The 19,265-nt window shown below is 42.5% G+C and overlaps 1 protein-coding gene and 1 long non-coding RNA gene across 4 annotated transcripts in view; one reads left to right on the plus strand and one right to left on the minus strand.

The window, feature by feature from the left end:
• Positions 1-4,602: 4,602 nt before the first annotated feature.
• The window catches only part of BIN2 (bridging integrator 2), a 37,222-nt gene continuing 22,559 nt past the window's right edge, over positions 4,603-19,265 (minus strand). For 2 of the 3 annotated variants that reach the window (XM_005908700.3, XM_070370819.1), the window contains 7 exons: positions 16,632-16,739; positions 16,234-16,319; positions 14,853-14,928; positions 13,789-13,871; positions 9,564-10,257; positions 6,065-6,139; positions 4,603-5,088 (listed from right to left, as the gene is read on the minus strand). In XM_005908700.3, coding sequence (XP_005908762.1) covers positions 5,059-5,088; positions 6,065-6,139; positions 9,564-10,257; positions 13,789-13,871; positions 14,853-14,928; positions 16,234-16,319; positions 16,632-16,739 — 1,152 coding nt within the window. In that variant the 3' untranslated portion in view covers positions 4,603-5,058. The remainder of the gene's footprint in view (positions 5,089-6,064; positions 6,140-9,563; positions 10,258-13,788; positions 13,872-14,852; positions 14,929-16,233; positions 16,320-16,631; positions 16,740-19,265) is intronic. The other variant, XM_070370818.1, reaches the window with a different exon arrangement.
• LOC138987932 (uncharacterized) overlaps positions 14,842-19,265 on the plus strand; it is a 33,911-nt gene continuing 29,487 nt past the window's right edge. The window contains exon 1 of the long non-coding RNA XR_011464235.1: positions 14,842-14,960. This is a non-coding gene — a long non-coding RNA (uncharacterized lncRNA). The remainder of the gene's footprint in view (positions 14,961-19,265) is intronic.

Here is a 19,265-nt window from a genome sequence, read left to right on the forward strand (position 1 = left end):
GTTAAAACTAAATAAGTTTGGGGGGAAAAAAGCAAAGAATAAATAAAATAATAAGTAAGCAAAGATAGTTGTTTTTATTCCTAAAGATACTATTTGATTGGTTAAAAAAAGGAAAAAACAAAATAAGTTGATTGAATTCATTCACTTAAATATATATTCAACGATATAGCAGTTGTCAGGGAGGAAGAAGAAGGTCCACGTGTGAGAAAACTACCAATCCAACCAAGAAAGGCAAAGAAAGTTAACGCGTAGGCAAGATGTATGTAACTTAATAAAAAGGCAAGCCTGGCCAGTTCTCAGATAAAAGAATAGAAGAGAAAAGGAAACTCAAATCCTAAGGGTTAAATTGCAGAGGTGGACAATTGCTTGCATTTATTGACAAATTGACCATGAATTCCAGGGAAAGTTGAGTTGAGATTTTTTTTGTATCTGGGTCAGTCTCCCCCATGGCATATTCCATAATTTTTCCTAATACTTAAAAAAAATGTTTATTTTTTTATTCATTTATTTTTGGCTGTGCTGTGTCTTCATGGCTTAGCATAGCCTTTCTCTAATTGCGGCAAGTGGGGACTACCCTTTCTTGTGCTGTGCGGGCTTCTCGTTGCGGGGCTTCTCTTGTGGGGCATGGGCTCAGTAGTTGTGGCACACGGACTTAGTTGCCTCAAAGCACGTAGATCTTCCTAGACCAGGGATTGAACCCACGGTGGCAGGCGGTTTCTTAACCACTGGACCACCAAGGAAGTCCCTCCACTATGTTTCAAGATTGTTAGAACCGCAGACTCTCAGAAGCCATCCAGTCCAACTGACTACTGATTTGCTGTTACTTTTACAATTTAATGTGAAGGTTCATAGTCTCTCAGAAGCATCTTTTTTTCTGTTTAAAATGTAACCTTAAAAGGTTTGCTGGTACATGATTTTATCCATGTAGGCACATGCCATTCATTTTGAAAGTGTAAACATGCAGAAAAACAGGGTCCATATGCATGCACGGACTGGTTCCACATTGGGAGAGGAGTATGTCAAGGCTGTATACTGCTTATTTAATTACATAGAGAGTACATCGTGCAAAATGCAGGGCTGGATAAAGCACAAGCTGGAATCAAGATTGAGGGGAGAAATATCAATAACTTCAGATATGCAGATAACACCACCCTTATAGCAGAGAAAGCAAAGAAGAATTTAAGGAATTAAAGAGCCTCTTGATGAAGGTGAAAGAGGAGAGTGAAAAAGTTGGCTTAAAACTCAACGTTCAGAAAACTAAGATCAGGGCATCTGGTTCCATCATTTCACAGCAAACAGATGGGGAAACAATGGCAACAGTGACAGACTTTATTTTCTTGGACTCTAAAATCACTGTGGAAGGTGATTGCAACCATGAAATTAAAAGATGCTTGCTCCTTGAAAGAAAAGCAATGACAAGCTTAGACAGCATATTAAAAAGCAGAGACATTACTTTGCCTACAAATGTCCATCTAGCTAAAAGCTATGGTTTTTCCAGTTGTCATCATGTATGGATATGAGAGCTGGACAATAAAAAAGGCTGAACACTGGAGAACTGAAGCCTTCAAACTGTGGTGTTGGAGAAGACTTGAGAGTCCCATGGACAGCAAGGAGATCAAACCAGTCAGTCCTAAAGGAAATCAACCCTGAATATTCATTGGAAGGACTGATGCTGAAGCTGAAGCTCCAATACTTTGGCCACCTGGTGGGAAGAGCTGAGTCATTGGAAGAGACCCTGATGCTGAGAGAGACTGAAAGCAGGAGGAGAAGGGGACGACAGAGGATGAGATGGTTGGACGGCATCAGCAACTCAATGGACACGAATTTGAGAAGACTCCAGGAGATGGTGAAGGACATGAAAGCCTGGTGTGCTGCAGTGTATGGGATCTCAAAAAGTCAGACACAATTGAGTGACTGAACAACATGCATGCAATGCTCAGCACCCACTTCAGCATGAAATAACCAATACTGTAATCAGTGTGTCCTCTGCTCTCTGGTGTATCCGTATATCCTGGATGTGTCTTGTTTCTAGTATTCTCTGGATACTTTACCTGGTCTGTCAATAGTCTCCTTCACATTGTTGGAAGTCAGGGATTGGGTGATGGTCTTGCAATGAATTCTAGATGCATACAGATAGGTGATGAATGACGCCTCAGGTGGTGGTGAGCTACCAGTGTTCTCCAAGTATTAAACGCCAGACTTCAGAAGCTGGAGCAGCCATCCTTATGGCAACAGACCTCCAGGGGCCTCAGGGTAGAGGGTAAAACATATTCATCTCTGCCCAGCTTTCAGCCCCTTCTTGTGGTGCTGCCAGGATGGCAGTATTCTAAGTCCTAGTCTAGTAAGTTCTGTCAACCCACTACCATTGGACCAGTCATGACTTCACCATTTTTCAAATTAGGGTAAACAATTTGATTCCTAACTGGGACCATCTGCCTTAGATAAGCAAAATGATTACTCATGCCCAGCTTACTAGCCCTCCCCCCAATCTTCCTGGAGCCTCAGGTCGGGGGGGCAGCATATGCTAATAGAGTGTTAGTCTCACACAGTAAAGTTTTCTACTTCATTTGTGCCTCTTTTGTGGAAGTTACCTTGAGTGCTTATCTCCCCACCAATAGACCAAGGACCCAGGAGTCCTCTCTGGCACACTTTCCAAAGAGGATCAGTTTCCTAGGAGATGAGGGTCAGGGAAAGCCCAGAAGAGAAAAGGCTTGAATTGGGGTTTTGCCTTGGGAGGAGCATTCTGAGCAGGTCCTGGAGGGCCTTGGACAGCCAGGAAGCCTGTATTCCTAGCATTCCCCCACCCCTTCCACTAGTCCTGGAGTATCACCCACAGCAGTGACTGAGTGCCAGGGGAGCGGGATGCCTTCTAGGAGAGGAATTAAAATACAGGCAGGAGGACTTTGATAGGGGGATATGCAACCTCCACTTCATTAGAGATCCTTTGAAGTTTTTTAAATGGAAGAATAACAGGATTAGATCTTAGAAAAATGACTCCTAAGTATGAATATGCATTTCCAGCTCCCTAAGTGACATGTCTACTGAAAAGTCCTGCAAGTTCTCAAGCTCTTTGTATTAATGTTTGTATGGGACACCCAATAAACTGCACACAAAGGGTACAATTTGATCAGTTTTGACAAATGGATACACATTATCACCACTATCCCAGTCAAATCACCCCAAAGCTTCTTTGCCCTTCTTTGTAATCCACCCTCCTTCCTACTCCCACCCTCTGCCACCACCACCACGGTCTTCCTGTCATTCCCGTAGACACTAACACGCCTCCTCCCAAACTGGGCCAGTCAGTCTTTCTCCAGGGAAGGAACACAGTGGCAGGAGGCAGCTGAAGCTGAGTCTTCCAATGACAGCAGCCAGGAGGGGCAGTCCATGCATTCCTGCTAGAGACATCCGTAGACTGGTTCTTTCTGCAGCCTGGTTGTCTTTCAGTTCTGTGAGCTGCGTAATATCCTTCCATCATATCCTTTAGTGCTGAATTGTGTCAGTTTGTTGCCTGAAACTAGAAAACTCATATATAATGCACTTCCTCCTGTAGTCACCATTTCAGGAAATGTTACCACCAAGCCTAACCTAAAATAATTCCTTAAAATTTCAGTCTTCATCACGTGTCTCCTCTCACTCATTGCTAAATCCTGCCTTTTCTGCTCCCTGCTGAGTATTCTGTCTCTATAAAGTTCTTACCACCCCCCATCATTGTTTCTCTAGTACTCAGTGCAGTGCTTGGCAGACTACTCAATAAATTCTTGCTGAATGACTGAACGAATAGTGACATCATCCATCACCCCCAGAAACAAAAGCAAAAATGGATGAGGGCTTGTATATGTATGCGTATTTATCAGGGTAGCAGGACTTCAAAGTGAAATTGTTAAACATTTTTATTGTTTATTTACTTTTGGCTGCGCTGGGTTTTCTCTAGTTGTAGTACGCAGGCTTCTCATCGCAGTGGCTTCTCTTGTTGCAGAGCATGGGCTAGGGTGCTTGGGCTCAGCAGTTGCGGCGTGAGGGCTTAGTTGCCCCTTGGCATGTGGCATCTTCCCAGACCAGGGATCAAACCCATGTCCCAAGCACTGGCAGGCATATTCTCAAACAATGGACCATCTGGGAAGCTGCTCAAAGTTAGTTTTTAATGTTTTCACAGAAGCAAATGATAGGACTTGAATCCAAGACTTCTGATTCCAAATTCCATACCATTTCCATTACACTTTGTATCTATACCATGAATCCTTCCCCTTCACTTGGAGTTCTGTTTATTCTTCCATCCTGGTCAGAGCCTTACTTACATCAAGTACCCATCTGCAGACACTAGACACAGCTCTAAAAGAAAACCCCTTTCCAAGGATATTTGCTTATTAACCAAAGGGCAGAGGAGGTAGGCAACAATGCATCTAGACTGAGGAGAGGAGCCCGTGACCCCAGGCATCAGCAAAGTGTTACAGCCAGGAGGCAGGGGGAGCTGGAGGTCAGGGATGTGACTAAAGCTTTCTGAACCTGGGGTACAGTCAATAACCTTCCTAAGTGGAGAACAGTGTGCTAGCCTGGAACAACTTCCTGTGTCAAAAAAAAAAAAAAAAAAACCCACACACATCAGAATAATACTTTATTTATCAATCTGAAAATCTGTTCTTTTGGTTTTAAGTCCTGCAAAATGAGTGGTAAATCAAAGATCTGTACATGAGTCTCTGAGTATATGTGGTTATATGTCTGTATGAGGATAGATGTCTATGTCTACAGATGCTTTTGCTTTTTATAGTCTCACTATAATTTTAGCCCCACTTAATTAGTATATAAGGTCTTACTACTCTAAAAATGCTAAAACCTGAATTAAATATTCCAAGTCCAACAGTCTCTTCTCCCAAGCCTGCCTCCCTCCCTCCCCTAAGTCTGCTCCTCAGCCTCCATTAATGCTAGGTCTTTAGAGACAGCCAGGATTCAGTTTGAGAAACCAGAAATGAATTCTGGATCGTTAGTCCCTCTGACCTACATCCTCTAGCTGAGGAGTTTCTCCAGGGAGGTGTGTGGGGAGGTCCTGGCAGTTCCTCTTCAGAGTTGCGCACTTTGAATGGTAGACACCTAGAAGTAAACATGATTGTATTAGATGTGGACCTGCCCTCCCACCAACCACTCAAGGGAAGTAAAAAATCAGTCTTCCTCTCCTGAATATACTTAGTGTAACGCACTGGCCTTTGTGGGGGTGGGGGCAGGGGGAGGCTGTGAAACTGGCTACTGGGATGACTGTAAAGCCTTATTGCAGACTGTCCACTATTTCATTCACCATCTCTTTATGAGGACTTGCAGAGGGGAGTTCTTTCTTTTTAAAAAATTACTTATTTCTAGCTTTGTTGGGTCTTGGTTGTGGTGCTCAGGCTTAGGTGACCCTCAGCATGTGGGATCTTAGTTCCCTGACCAGGGATTGAACCCATGTCCCCAGCAATGGAAAGCAAATTTTTAACCACTGGACCACCAGGGAAGTCCCAGAAGAGATTTCTTTTCATCTTAGTAGCAAGAGTTGTTCTCTTAAGGAATGGGCATAATAAAGTGGGTGAACTGATCAGGTTTTCCCTCTTCTTCTTGGATGTTAGAAAGTCTGGAACCAATTTTGTGGTCTATCATTAGTAAGTCTATTTTACAGAATGCATTTTTGTACTTGCCTAATTCATGGCTCCATTTTATGTCATTATCACTAATGTACAGAATTCTGCGTTACTTTGCTACATTTTGTGTGTGTGTGTACTTACCTTTTGTATGCCTTTTGTGTCTCTTAACTCCTTTTTGAAGTAAGTTTAGGCATAAGTAAATGCATTCTTAGGAGACGGCTATGAGAAGGGATCAGGAGATCCAAGGCCAGTTGGGAAATGGGCACAAAGGAAGCCTCATTTACTCTTGATTCTTCAGGCTCCTACCTGCTTGACTTTGCCCTAAGGAATCTGTTCACTGCTGGGTTCCCCTCACAGCCCACAGTGAGGATTCCAGCCTGCAGCCAAGCCTCAGTCCATCCCCAATCCCAGTCTCACCACTCCCGTGTTCTCTGAGCATCTGGCCTCCTTACCTCTTCTTCGGGCTCAGGTGCTATGACATTGCTCTCTTCTGGAACTGCAGAGCCATGAAGCTGAAGACTTTGGTTCTACAAAAAGAAGAGTTCTACTGGTGAGGTGTGGCTCAACGTCCCAGCCTGTCGGCTTAGAAGGGTCTTTTGTGCCTTACACTTTATAAGGGTCACAGGTAATACTAAGGGCAAACACATAAAGTTGTTTCACCGCCGCCTGAAAGCATCAGGGAAGGCTTTATGTCATCCCCTCTCGGATTAGGAAAACAAGATTCAGAGGCTGAAATGACTTGCTGGGACAGGCAACCAGGCCTGTGAATTCCAGAACTGTTTCCATGACTTGTATGACATGCATCTATATAGATGTATTTATGTGATGGTCTGTAAGGATACAAATATAGGTCTTAAAACCACTAGCTACCACTTCTAGACTAATTCTCCTCAAGAATGCACACACTTAGATGATCCTAACCCCTGGCAGTTAGGAGAGCCAAGTGACATGATGTCTTCTTTGGGAAAAGGTCTAGGTTCTGAGATGGGAGCCTGAGGTGTGGAACTGCTAAGACAGGGGAAGACCTTGGCACTCTAAAAGGTTTAAAAAGAATTTTTAAAAATTGAAATTTAATTTACACACTATAAAAGTCATCCTTTTTAAGTAAAACCTAACAGTATGATAGTCGTGTGAAATTCTGTGATTTTTCCTTTCAGGAAAATTTCTTTATTCTTAGTCCCTCTGCTGATTCTAGGCCATGAATTACCTCAAAGGTAATATTAACTCTGGGCTTCCATGGTGGCTCATTGGTAAAGAATCTGCCTTCAAGGCAGGTGACACATGTTCAATCCCTGGGTTGGGAAGATCCCTTGGAGAAGGAAATGGCAACCCACTCCAGTATTTGTGCTTGGAGAATCCCATGGACAGAGGAGCCTGGCGGGCTGCAGTTCATTGGGTTGCAAAGAATCAGACATAACTTAGTGACTAAACAACAACAATACTACCTCCAAGTAAGTAAGTGCTACCTCCAAGGAAGTTATCAAAATCTTCGTGTTCTCTCAGGTGATTCAAATGCTGGGCAAGAACACATTTTCTCAGTTATCTTTTTATTTACCCACTTTTATATGTGATAGGTCCACAGTTCTGCTTGAGAGAACATATGATTTATGATGTATCTATGAGGGAGGTGAACCAATTTTATAGGGACACAAGCTTCAGAGGACTGATGGTACTGACAGGCCAGGATCTAAGATGCTCTATTGCTTAATTCCACAGGAAAAATATGTCTCCTTAGCCACTGACTAAAGCAATCCCACAGGAGAGGCTGGGAGTAAGGAAAGACTATATAAATCTCAAATGTAAGGAGGCTGTGTCCTGTACCTCTTTTCCTACCTAGCGTGTTCCTCAAAATAGTCAAACAGCATCATGGCCCCCAGAATTTCCCCTTCAGTAAAATTACTCCAAGAATGCAAACTTATTCACCTGAGCCAAACAGCTCATTCTATTGCTGCCTCTATACTAAAATCATACATTACAAAGTCAAATTTAATTTTGGATTTTCCATAGGTTGAGTTGCTTTTTCAGTGCAGAAAAGCGACTCTACTCTTCACTACACAAAACCCCACATTGACCTTGTGCTTATTCACTATCCACATGTCCCGCATATCTCTCTCACACAGAATGGCAACCTCAGACCGGAAACCAGCAGCAAGTTTTATGTCCTATGTATTAGGATTTTCAATATCTCAATATCTCACGTGAGTCACGTGAATGTCCTTCCCAGGCAAGGATATAACACCCTTGATGACTCAGATTTTAGTACCACAGGGGAGTCAGCTGAGATAAGCTTATTGTCCTCATGTTTTCTATCTTCCTTGTCTTGCCAGGCATCACAGCCTTGTGCCCTTTGTCCATGCCAGCTCCTCTCAGACAGCAGGGAGCTCCCAAGATAGCTGGGTCAACCTTCAGGTAGGCATACTCAGTAGTAGGGTGCTGTGATCTGAGGTGTACCAGACATTGCACACTCCCAGATATCCATATGGTTCATGCCCTGGCCTCCTTCACTGCCCAAGTGTCACCTTTTCTGACCACTGTTTAAAACTGCAATTCAGCACCCCCTCCTGGTGCCTTCCCCTACTTAGTTTTTCTCTGTAACTCTTATTAGCACTAAACTATAATTTTACTTACTTATTCTGTTTCTTGTCTCTTTCCCCTCCACTAACAGGTAAGATGCAGGAAGGCAGAGAATTTTGTGTTTGGCTTCACTCTAATAACCCTACTTCCTAGAAAAGTGTTTGGCACATAGAAGGGGTTTAATGAATGACTGTGGACTGAATGAATGACTCTGGATGCCATCCAGTCAGATGCTGCACCGTAACACTCTGCACAGCGCACCTGACAGGTAGGTGAGCACACAGTCAAGGAAGGGGAACTATTTTTCAAGGTGGCTCATCCTTTGGTTTTTGGATGCCCCTGATGCCCCCTTTCCCTGTATTAAAAAAAGATTTTTCCCATGCCATTTTTTAACAGAGCTAATTGCTGAAAGTTCCTCTACATTGATTCAAACTGTACCTTAAAAAAAAAAAAAACTACTTCAACACATAGGGCCTTTTTCTGTCCTCAGGAGTCTTGAAGAACAAGTCAAATCTCTCTTCTATATGATAGACTTTCCATGTAATTTGAATAGAATATGACTTGATTTCCAGATTTTTCACAGAGGGTCTGTGTCTCTATTTTAACACAATCCTTTTCTCATCACAATTTTCACTTTTCAAAAGACCATCCTTTTGCTTTACTGTCCTCTGTGAGTTCCTTCTAGGCCTCTCTCATCAAAGACAATGCCTTGGAAATTTGCTGATGCCATTTTGCTTGGGGTCTATTTACCATAGTTACAAGTATGACAAAGTGAAATGAGACCTTCCTCCCTACCCCACATTAAAAAAGGTAACGATCAGGATGGCAGTTGTAGGTACTTTATATTGGGAACTCCCAGAACTTGGAGCAAAAGAAAGAAAGTAAGAATTAGTAACAATCTGGTTATACTAATATTAGAGATAAGCCCTTAGCAAAAGTCAATTACCCTAGCAGTAAAAGTGAAAGTGAAGTCACTCAGTCGTGTCGGACTCTTTGCGACCCCATGGACTGTAGCCTACCAGGCTCCTTAGTCCATGGACTTTTCCAGGCAAGAATACTGGAGTGGGCTGCCATTTCCTTCTCCAGAGGATCTTCCCAACCCAGGGATTGAACCCAGGTCTCCTGTACTGCAGGCAGACGCATTACCATCTGAACCACCAGGGAAATCTACCCTAGCCTAGCAGTACAGATCACTAAATTAGTTGCTATGATGATGTGAAAGAAATCCCAGAACCAAAAAAGGTGTCCAAGACTATTCTTGAAACTGTAATATAATGACGTAAAATCCTATCTACTGTGGGGCAACCTGAGCATAGCAAAAATGATCCACATGGAGATTATAAAAGGGAATAAAGACTCAGCCAGATCTATTCTCACCTGAGAGTTCATCAAAGTAGGGGAAGTACAAAGTTCTTCTGGGTTCAGATTGTCGGTGTTTTCCTTTTCTCTTACTGGCTTCTCTGGTGGCTGTGGGTCAGGAGAGGCCTCTGAGGAGGCCCGAGGGCTGGTGGGTGAGGCTGGAGGGCTGGAGGGCGTGTTCCCTAAGGAGCCCCTGGGACTGGGAGTGGCTCTGGGTGGCGGAGGCCTGCTAGGTGGTGCTGAAGCCCTCTGCACAGAGACTTTCTTCTTTAGCTCTTCAGATCCTTCGCTTGAGGTACGAGTTCGGAGGACTACTACTGAGGAAGATGAAGCCTGCTCTGAAGGGGTCAGAGCTCTGGCTGGTGATGGAGCTGGGGAGCAAGGGAAAACTTCCTCCTGGGACTCTCTATCTTCAGTGAGGGGTGAGGGCTGGGATTGGATGGGGCCATTGCAGGCTGGCAGAGGCTCTTCTTCCTCAGAGGAGCTTGTCTCGGCCTCCTCCTCTGTTTCCTTGTCTTTTAAGGGCTCTTCTTTAATCTCGGAGTTGTCTTCTCCCTGGGCTGAATCAGATGCCAGCTCTTCTTCACTTGCTGAGCTGGAGTCCTTCTCACTCTTCAAGGAAAGTGCAGAAGGACTGGTAGGTGAGGTTATAGGGCTGGAGACTATAGATGTTCGAACTGGGGGAGAGATGACTAAAGAGCGTCTGTTGCTGCTAAAAAAAGGAAGGGCATTTAGATTCAGAAGAGTGAAAACCTGGAAGTAACCCCAATACCCCAAATATATAATGATACATTCATATAATAATAAAACAGAAAAAGCAATTTTAAATGACATCAGAAAGTTTGTACAATTGGCAATAGTGCTTAAATTATAAAGTAAAGTTGAAAAAGGCTATAGAATTTTTATCCATATCACAATCTTGATTATCTAAAAATATATAAGGAAAAAGTGACTGGAAAAAAACTCAGCAATATATTAACAAAGTATTTTCCTTGGGGAAAAACAGTTCATGAGTGAAATACAGTTGATCCTCATGGATTCCGTATTTGCGAATTCATCTACCCTCTGAAACGTATTTAAACCTCAAGATCAACACTTGTGATACTTTCAGAAGCACTCTCGGACACATGCCAGCTATGAAGAACGATTGCCTGACCGGTACTCTCCCAGCTGAGCTCTAACAAGGCAAGCCTCTGCCTTCCTGTTTTAGCTCTCTTACTGTAAATATGTCCTGTTTGCCAAGTTTTTACACATTGTTGTGCTTTTCTTTGGTGATTTTGCTGCTTAAAATGGCCTCCAAGTGCAGTGCCAAAGTGCTGTTTGAGAGCAGAAAGTCTGTCGTGTGCCTTCCAGAGAAAATACATACGTTAGATAAGCTTCATTCAGGCATGAGTTATAGTGCTGGTGGCTGTGGGTTCAATATGAATGCTGCTGCTGCTGCTAAGTCGCTTCAGTCGTGTCCGACTCTGTGTGACCCCATAGATGGCAGCCCACCAGGCTCCCCGGTCCCCAGGATTCTCCAGGCAAGAACACTGGAGTGGGTTGCCATTTCCTTCTCCAATGCATGAAACTGAAAAGTTCAAGTGAAGTCGCTCAGTCGTGTCTGACTCCTAGTGACCCCATGGACTGCAGCCTACCAGGCTCCTCCATCCATGGGATCTTCCAGGCAAGAGTACTGGAGTGGGGTGCCATTGCCTTCTCCCAATATGAATGAATCAACAATATATATTAAATGTCTTTAAACAAATATACAAGAAAGGTTCTGTATGGATCGCTTGATGAAAATGTTGGGACCAGGGGCTCCTAGGAACCTAACCCCATGTTTCCCCTAGGAGCAGTGGGTCAGTATTCACTAATTCAGTGCTTGTGGTGATTTCTAGAACAAAACTACCATGAACAATGAAAACTGACTACAACATTTATTGAGTATTCTGGATACTGTGCTGAGTGCTTCTGCAGGCAACATCAGCTTAACTCCTACTCACCTCCTTAAGTGCCTCCTGGGTACCAGCCACTACCTGATTAATCAACCCACAAATATTTGCTTGACGTATAGCAACTATGTGCTGTATCCTGGGTTCAAGGATGGGAGAGAGTGATAGGAAGAGTGATAGGAAGAGAAAGGTAATAATTTAGTTCCAGCCCTGTGGGAGTTTCTGATGTAAGATAAGCTAAGTGACATAAGGTTCTTTCTAGCACTAGCATCTTATGGGTCAGCAGGTTTAGAAGGCCCAGGATATAGCAAGAAAAGATCAGATTTCTCTGCAAGGTTCTAGGACAGCTTGGTGTAAGTGATGGTTAATTTCAGATGAATGGACACTTAGAGAGAACTCTGGTTTTCAATGCTGGGAAGAGAAGAAATAGAGTTTTTGGAAAAGGGAAGTCTATATTGGCCTGTTAGTGATTCCTTTTAATAGTCTGTAACTGACTGCTAAATGAGTACTACAAATATCAAATACAAACAACATACTGAGCCCCATTCTTTCTTCAAATCTTAAACTCAGTTTCAGCACCTCCTTGAAGTCTTCCCTGAATCTATCTGCATACTGCAATCACTTAACTCTTGGAATTCCTAACTGGTCTCTTAGGTGCTTAGGATGTGCAATTTTATATTGTTCCTTGTTTTCTTAGGCATATTTTGTGTCCTTCCAACTTTTGTAAGTCACTTCAGGGAAAAGACAAGTCACCTATGTCTCTGGATCCCTAACTCTCAGCATAAAACTTTGTGCATAGAAAGAAATTACTAAAACTTAAAAGGCTTTAGAATAAGAAAGTGATCACATTATGAAGATAACAGACATGCCACATTGACACACACAGGAAGGCAAGTCATGACAGGTTAAGAAAGGGTATTTGTAATGCATATCACTAAAGGACTAATATCCAGAATATAAAAAAAAACCCACCTCATAGAAATCAATTTTTTTTTTTTTAGAAATCAATTTTTTTAAAAAAGTAAACAATCTACATGAAAAATGTGAATAAAGGATAAACATGAAAGTCACAGAACAGGAACCTTAAAAGGTCAATAACATGAACAGATATTCAAGCTAACCAGCCATTGTGGAGATGTAATTAAAACTGCAAAAAATTCAATTTCATACCCATTTCCTTGGAAAAATTAAGAAGTCTGACAATGTCACATGTAGCTAGAATATGGAGCAATGGGGCTTCCATGCACTGCTGGTGGGCTGTAAACTGGGACAATGGCTTTAGAGAGCAATTTGGCAATGGTAATGTCTTGTAAGGCTGAAGGCACCCAAATGTACAGATTCTATGAGTCAGCAATTCCACTCCCAGTACATCCTAAAGAAACTCTTAATAATACTCATACAAGGAGAAATGTAAAACACATTCATCGCACCATCATTTGTAATAGCATAAAACTGGAAGGCAATGTCAATGTCCATGAGCAGTTCAGATAAATAGATTGTGAACTAGCCATATAGTAATGTATCTATAACAGTTATGAAAAGGAAAGATCAGAGCTAACAACATGTAGCAACAAGGATAAGTAAATCTCAAAAACAATACTAAGAGAACAAAAGAATATATACAGTATAATTATATTTAAATAAAATTTTAAAACATGCAAAATAGTATTTTTGTGTATTCATATATGTGTATGATTAAAGTAAAAAAACATGTGGATAATAAATACTAAAATTTAAGACAGTGGTTACCCTTGGTGGGGGACAGGAAGAGAAAGTGAGTGGGGAAAGGACACTGGGAGATTTAATTATATATTCTTTTTTTCCTTTAAAAAGTTTTTACTTATTGATCTATTTAGTTCTGGTTGCACTCAGTCTTTGCTGCTGCACACAGGCTTTCTCTAGTTGTGCAGAAGTGGGGTCTACCCTCCGTTGTGGTTTGTGGGCTTCAGTAGTTGTGGCACGTGGGCTTACTTGCTCTGCAGCATGTGGGATCTTCCCGGACCAGGGATCGAACCTGTGTCCCCTTCATTGGCAGGCGGATTCACTGAGCCACCAGGGAATTCATTAAGTGATTTCTTAAATTTGGTGATGGGTATATGGCTATTTGTTGTACTATTTTTTATATCTTTAGTTATCATTGAAGTATTTCATAAAAGAAAAATAATTTATTTAGGGGTGTAGCACAAACAAAAAACAATATTATGTACTTGGACACAAAGGAAAGGTCAGGATTTGGGGTCAGAGATGAGAGTGCTGAATGTGTTCACACAGGATAAACCAAACAGAAATGAGTCTCAGAAGCAGCTCACCTTGAGAGTCCCTTCACCACAAAGACTTTGTCGGAATGTTGCTTCTCCAGTTTGCTCATCACCTCGTAGAGATTGTGGTTCAGCTGGAGCAAGCAAGAGAAAAGATATTAGCCACGTGGGAATCTGGGACCAACAAATTCCTTCTCTCCCCAAAATAAAACCTTCCTAGCCTAAATGATAAAATTCTTCATCTCTTTTGCATTAGTGTCTCAGTTGTGTCTTAATTTTTGTCGTTTCCATCAGACTGGCAGTTCTCTCAAGGCTAGGTTCTTGATATCTGATGTTGATTTGAGGCTCTAGCTTCTCTCAGGTGACCCAGGGAACACAAAGTCATTGTAATATCAACTAGACAAACCATAATTTAGCCAAGAAACTGTGGAGAGGAACATGTGTGGATATGGATGTGAATATAATTAATACTGTAACAGCAAGGTGTCTTGGAATTGCAGGACTAGAAAATACCCCATGAGGTCATGTTCCATGGCTGCCCATCACTAAGTAGGACCGGTCCTTTCCAAGACCAATGACCTGAGAAACTGAGCTATGTTTAAACACTGCCTCCACTCCCCAGCAACAGAAGACAAAGATTGCACAACTTAGTTCCCCACTTCAGCTGTCCCTTCTATAGTCCTAATCTCCTTGGTGCACCTGAAACTCATTTGGAGACCATTCAGTTGTTAATGGAGCAGCACAGTCCATCAAGTGCTGTTATTTCACCATGAGAAAAAAGTAAACATCTGTGGTGCCAATATGGATATTTAATGAGGTTATGTAAATTAAAGCGACCTTCATATTTGTTAGAAAAACCCTCCTAGGTGTCTAAACGGGCTTCTCTGGTGGCTCAGATGGTAAAGAATCTGGCTGCAATGCAGGAGACCCGAGTTTAGTCTCTGGGTTGGGAAGATCCTTGGGAGAAGAGAATGGCAACCCACTCCAGTATTCTTGCCTGGAGAATTCCATGGACAGAAGAGCCTGGCAGGGTACAGCCCATGGAGTTGCAAAGAGTTGGACATGACTGAGCGACTAACACTTTCAGGTGTCTAAATTGGCCAGATGTTTCTCACCTTGCTCATTTCCCTGTAGAAGACATCCCTCAGGTTGGAAATGTTTTGGAAGATGGTCACATAACAGCCAATACGACTATCAGGAAGCAAAAGAACAAACACGTACAGGTAAGTGCTGGTAAAGGAAGTCTCTGTTGGAAGTGTAAGGTAGATGCATAAGCCAAAGCCAGCCATTGCCGGGCTCCACACAGAAAAGCACTCCATGGCCTAGACTCAGGATGTTGGGATCTGGATTCATCAGAGTCAGGACAGGAGTACACTAGACTCTCAGGAGTGGGAAGGCAGGGGAGACATGACACCAAAGTATAACAGATCTCTATGAATGAAGTTTCCCGGTGGCTCAGAGGTAAAGAATCTGCCTGCAACGCAGGAGCCACAGGAGACATGGGTTCAATCCTGGGTTGGGAAGAGCCCCTGGGAAGGGCATGACAATCCACTCCAGTATCCTTGCCTGGAGAATCCCATGGACAGAGGAGCCTGGAGGGTTACAATCCATAGGGTTGCCAAGAGTTGGACATGACTAAAGTGACTTAGCACGTGTGAATGAAGTTATCTGATTCAGGCTCTTCAGAAACTGAAGTAGATGTGAAGGTGCTTTGAAGAATTTTAGAAGTGATGTATAAGGCCATACAGCTATAATTATAGTAAGTATTCTTTCTCAGTATGTGGTACTTGGATGTCTATGCAGCTGTATGTACATTAATGAAATTCTACTGTAAATGAACTGTGGAAGTTTACATTTAAAGCAACTATTAAATTTCAATTCTGTTTAAATTAGGAATCACATAATTAACATTTTAGAATACATGTAGTCATTATAAAGGATCCCTCATTCATAGACTAATATAAAGTGACAATATAAAATACTCCGACTACAACTGCATTAAAGTATATCTTGTACAATAAAAAGAAAATAGGATACAAATAGAACTTCTGATCAGATTCCTCTTCCAATGTGGGAAATTTATATCTAAAACATTTTTACCTACTGTGAAGCAAAATGGAAACACTCATCCCATGGTATATCTTGTATATGAATCTAGATGTTCATGAACCAAGCTTGTTTAAAACAATACACACTCAAGCATAAAACCAGATTCTCCTAGCAGGCATGATGACAGCACTTTACTTGCCAAGATCTCTCCTACCTAAGAGACATCTTGTCTTTAAACCCAGAAAAGCTGGTAGGGCAAAGAATCTCTGAATTGCAGATGAAGAAATTAAGGTCCAGAGATAAGGTGGTGAGCCTAATAACCCCCAGCAAGTTAGGAGCAGGGCTGAGGCTACATTCCATTCTTGGACCAGGGCTCTTTTCAGGAGGCAACATGTTTGGGCTGCCCAGGGCCTGGGATCCAGCCCTCTTCTGAAACTCAGTCATTACCTGTTATAAAGGACAGGCAGCTCCTCTAGTAGTTCCTGGTTCAGATCTTCAAACACAAGCTGGGCTTTGTTGAACTCTTCCTCTGCCTAGGTAGTAAGAGAGACAGACCAATTCCCCTTATTCCTGAACCCAAACCTAGAGATTGCTTCCTCTCTCTTCTGCATTTTTTCAGGGACTAGGCTTACTAGGAAACATGCCTCTCCTTCCCCAGACCTGTGTCCTCCCCAGCCTTGAGTCTGACTATCCTGAGAGCATTGGTGTCAGAGGAAACAGGATTTCCTTCAAGACAGTGGAGGCTGAATTTATCATTTCCTAAACCGAACTTGGCTCAACCACCTGCCACCACTGCGGGGAAACGGAGGGCAGGAAGGTTTTACCAGGGTTTATTTGTTTTTTACCTTGGCTGTCTTGGCCTCATCTTTCTTCTTGGCATTCTGTACCGCCTCCAGGTGATGTCGGGCACTGTCGTAGTCCACGAGCTTCCGGCCCCGCTTGGCGATTCTTTCCTAACCCAGAGTCAAGAGAGACGACCTTGATACTCACTCTTAAGTGTCCAGGATGTTGGTAACAGAGCATCAGAGAGGCAGCATTCCTGTCCTATTATCCAAGTTTATTGTACTTTCTAACAGGGTTTTGTGCTCAGGGATCTCCCTCATTATCTGGAAAGAATGGAGAATTCTCAGGGGGAGAGAGTAGAGGGCAATCCCCCAGAGCACCTGGAAGCCTGCACTCAACTGCAATATATCCTACGACCCTATTAGAAACTGGCTCAGCACCCAGAAGAAATGGCCTTGAGAAACCTACTCAATTGAAAGTCAGGAGTTTTGGGGTTTTACTCCCAACACTACCATTTATTAGCCTTGTCACCCAGGGCAAGGCATGCCTCTTTTGGAGCCTCAGTAGCCTCATCTGCCCTGTGTTGTTCTTTAGTTGCTCAGTTGTGTCTGACTTTTGTGACCCCATGGACTGTAGCCTGCCAGGCTCCTCTGTCCATAGCACTTCTCAGGCAAGAATTCTGGAGTAGGTTGCTGTTTCCTCTTCCAGGGGATCCTCCCGACCCAGGGATCAAACTCATGTCTCTTGCACTGGCAGGTGAATTCTTTACCGCTGAGGCACCAAGGACTGATTTCCTTTAGGATGGACTGGTTGGATCTCCTTGCAGTCCAAGGGATTCTCAAGAGTCTCCTCCAACACCACAATTCAAAAGCATCAATTATTTAGTGCTCAGCTTTCTTTATAGTCCAACTCTCACATCCATACATGACTACTGGAAAAACCATAGCTTTGACTAGATGGCCTTGGTTCGCAAAGTAATGTCTCTGCTTTTGAATATGCTGTTTCTTCCCAGGAGCAAGTGTCTTTTAATTTCATGGCTGCAATCACCATCTGCAGTGATTTTGGAGTCCAAAAAGATAAAGTTTGGCACTGTTTCCACTGTTTCCCCATCTATTTGCCATGAAGTGATGGGGCTGGATGCCATGATCTTAGTTCTGAACGTTGAGCTTTAAGCCAACTTTTTCACTCTCCTCTTTCACTTTCATCAAGAGGCTCTTTAGTTCTTCTTCACTTTCTGCCATAAGAGTGATGTCATATGCATACCTGAGGTTATTGATATTTCTCCCAGCAATCTTGATTCCAGCTTGTACTTCATCCAGCTCAGCGTTTCTCATGATGTACTCTGCATATAAGTTAAATAAGCAGGGTGACAATATACAGCCTTGATGTACTCCTTTCCTGATTTGGAACCAGTCTGCTGTTCCATGTCTGGTTCTAACTGTTACTTCCTGACCTCATACAGATTTCTCAGGAGGCAGGTCAGGTGGTCTGGAATTCCCATTTCTTTAAGAATCCTAAAGGATATCAGTACTGAATATTCATTGGAAGGACTGATGCTGAAGCTGAAACTCCAATATCTTGGCCACCTGATGTGAAGAACTGACTCATTTGAAAAGACCCTGATGCTGGGAAAAGATTGAAGGCGGGTGGAAAAGGGGACAACAGAGGATGAGATGGTTGGATGGCATCACCAAATTCAATGGACATGAGTTTGGGTAAACTCCAGGAGTTGGTGATGGACAGGGAGGCCTGTCCATGGAGTTGCAGAGTCAGACATGACTGAGCGACTGAACTGAACTGAACTTAGACACCAGGGAAGCCCAGCTGCCCCACAGTGTTATTTTAAAGATCAAATACTGAATATAAAGTAGTTTGAAAATCCTAAAGCATAATAATAAAAATGGCAAACTATTATGAGCTCTGAGAGAACATCTACTCAATCTCATACCAACTACAAATTACACCAGGGAGAGGCAAACCATGGTAATGGCTTTGTCTTGTTCTCTCAACCACAGAACTTGAAAGGATCTTGTTAATGATCTGACCCAACTTCCTATTCAATTCACAAAGCTTATCTACAATATCCAAGATAAGAAGTAGTGAGACTTCTGCTTGAACAGAGAATAGACAACTCACTCTCTCTCAGTAGCTTTCATTTTTTTTGGAAAGCTTTAGCTATGAGAAATTTAAGTGAGGCTTCCTTTAATTTCTTCCTATATTAATCTAAAACCAGCACAGTGTTCAACAGAGTAGATGTTTAATAAATATGAATTGAATGAATTAATGAATTCTAATTCTACTTTCTGGAACAGTTTAGAACAGGCTGAAGTCCTCTTTTACCTAACAGGCTTTCAAATATTTGAAGATAATTATTATGACTCCTCTAACTTTTCTCTTCTCTACAATAAACATCTTTAGTCCCACCAGCTGTTTCTCACAACAAAAAGGGATGCTCTGACCTGGATCTAATTCAAAACCAGCCCAAATCTAGTTCACTGAAATTTAAATGTAACCTTTACACTGTCTCTAACCCTTCGTGCTAACCTCTTGTGTAAACCCTCAACTTTCAATCTTTTTCCTAACCTACCCAACTTCATTCCTAACCATGGGCTCTAACTCTACTTGTACTTTTACCCAAGTGAAAGTGAAAGTCATGTCCGACTCTTGGTGACTCCCTGGACCGGAGCCTACCAGGC

Source organism: Bos mutus, chromosome 5, assembly GCF_027580195.1.
Source record: "Bos mutus isolate GX-2022 chromosome 5, NWIPB_WYAK_1.1, whole genome shotgun sequence".
In the NCBI taxonomy this organism is placed as follows: domain Eukaryota; kingdom Metazoa; phylum Chordata; class Mammalia; order Artiodactyla; family Bovidae; genus Bos; species Bos mutus.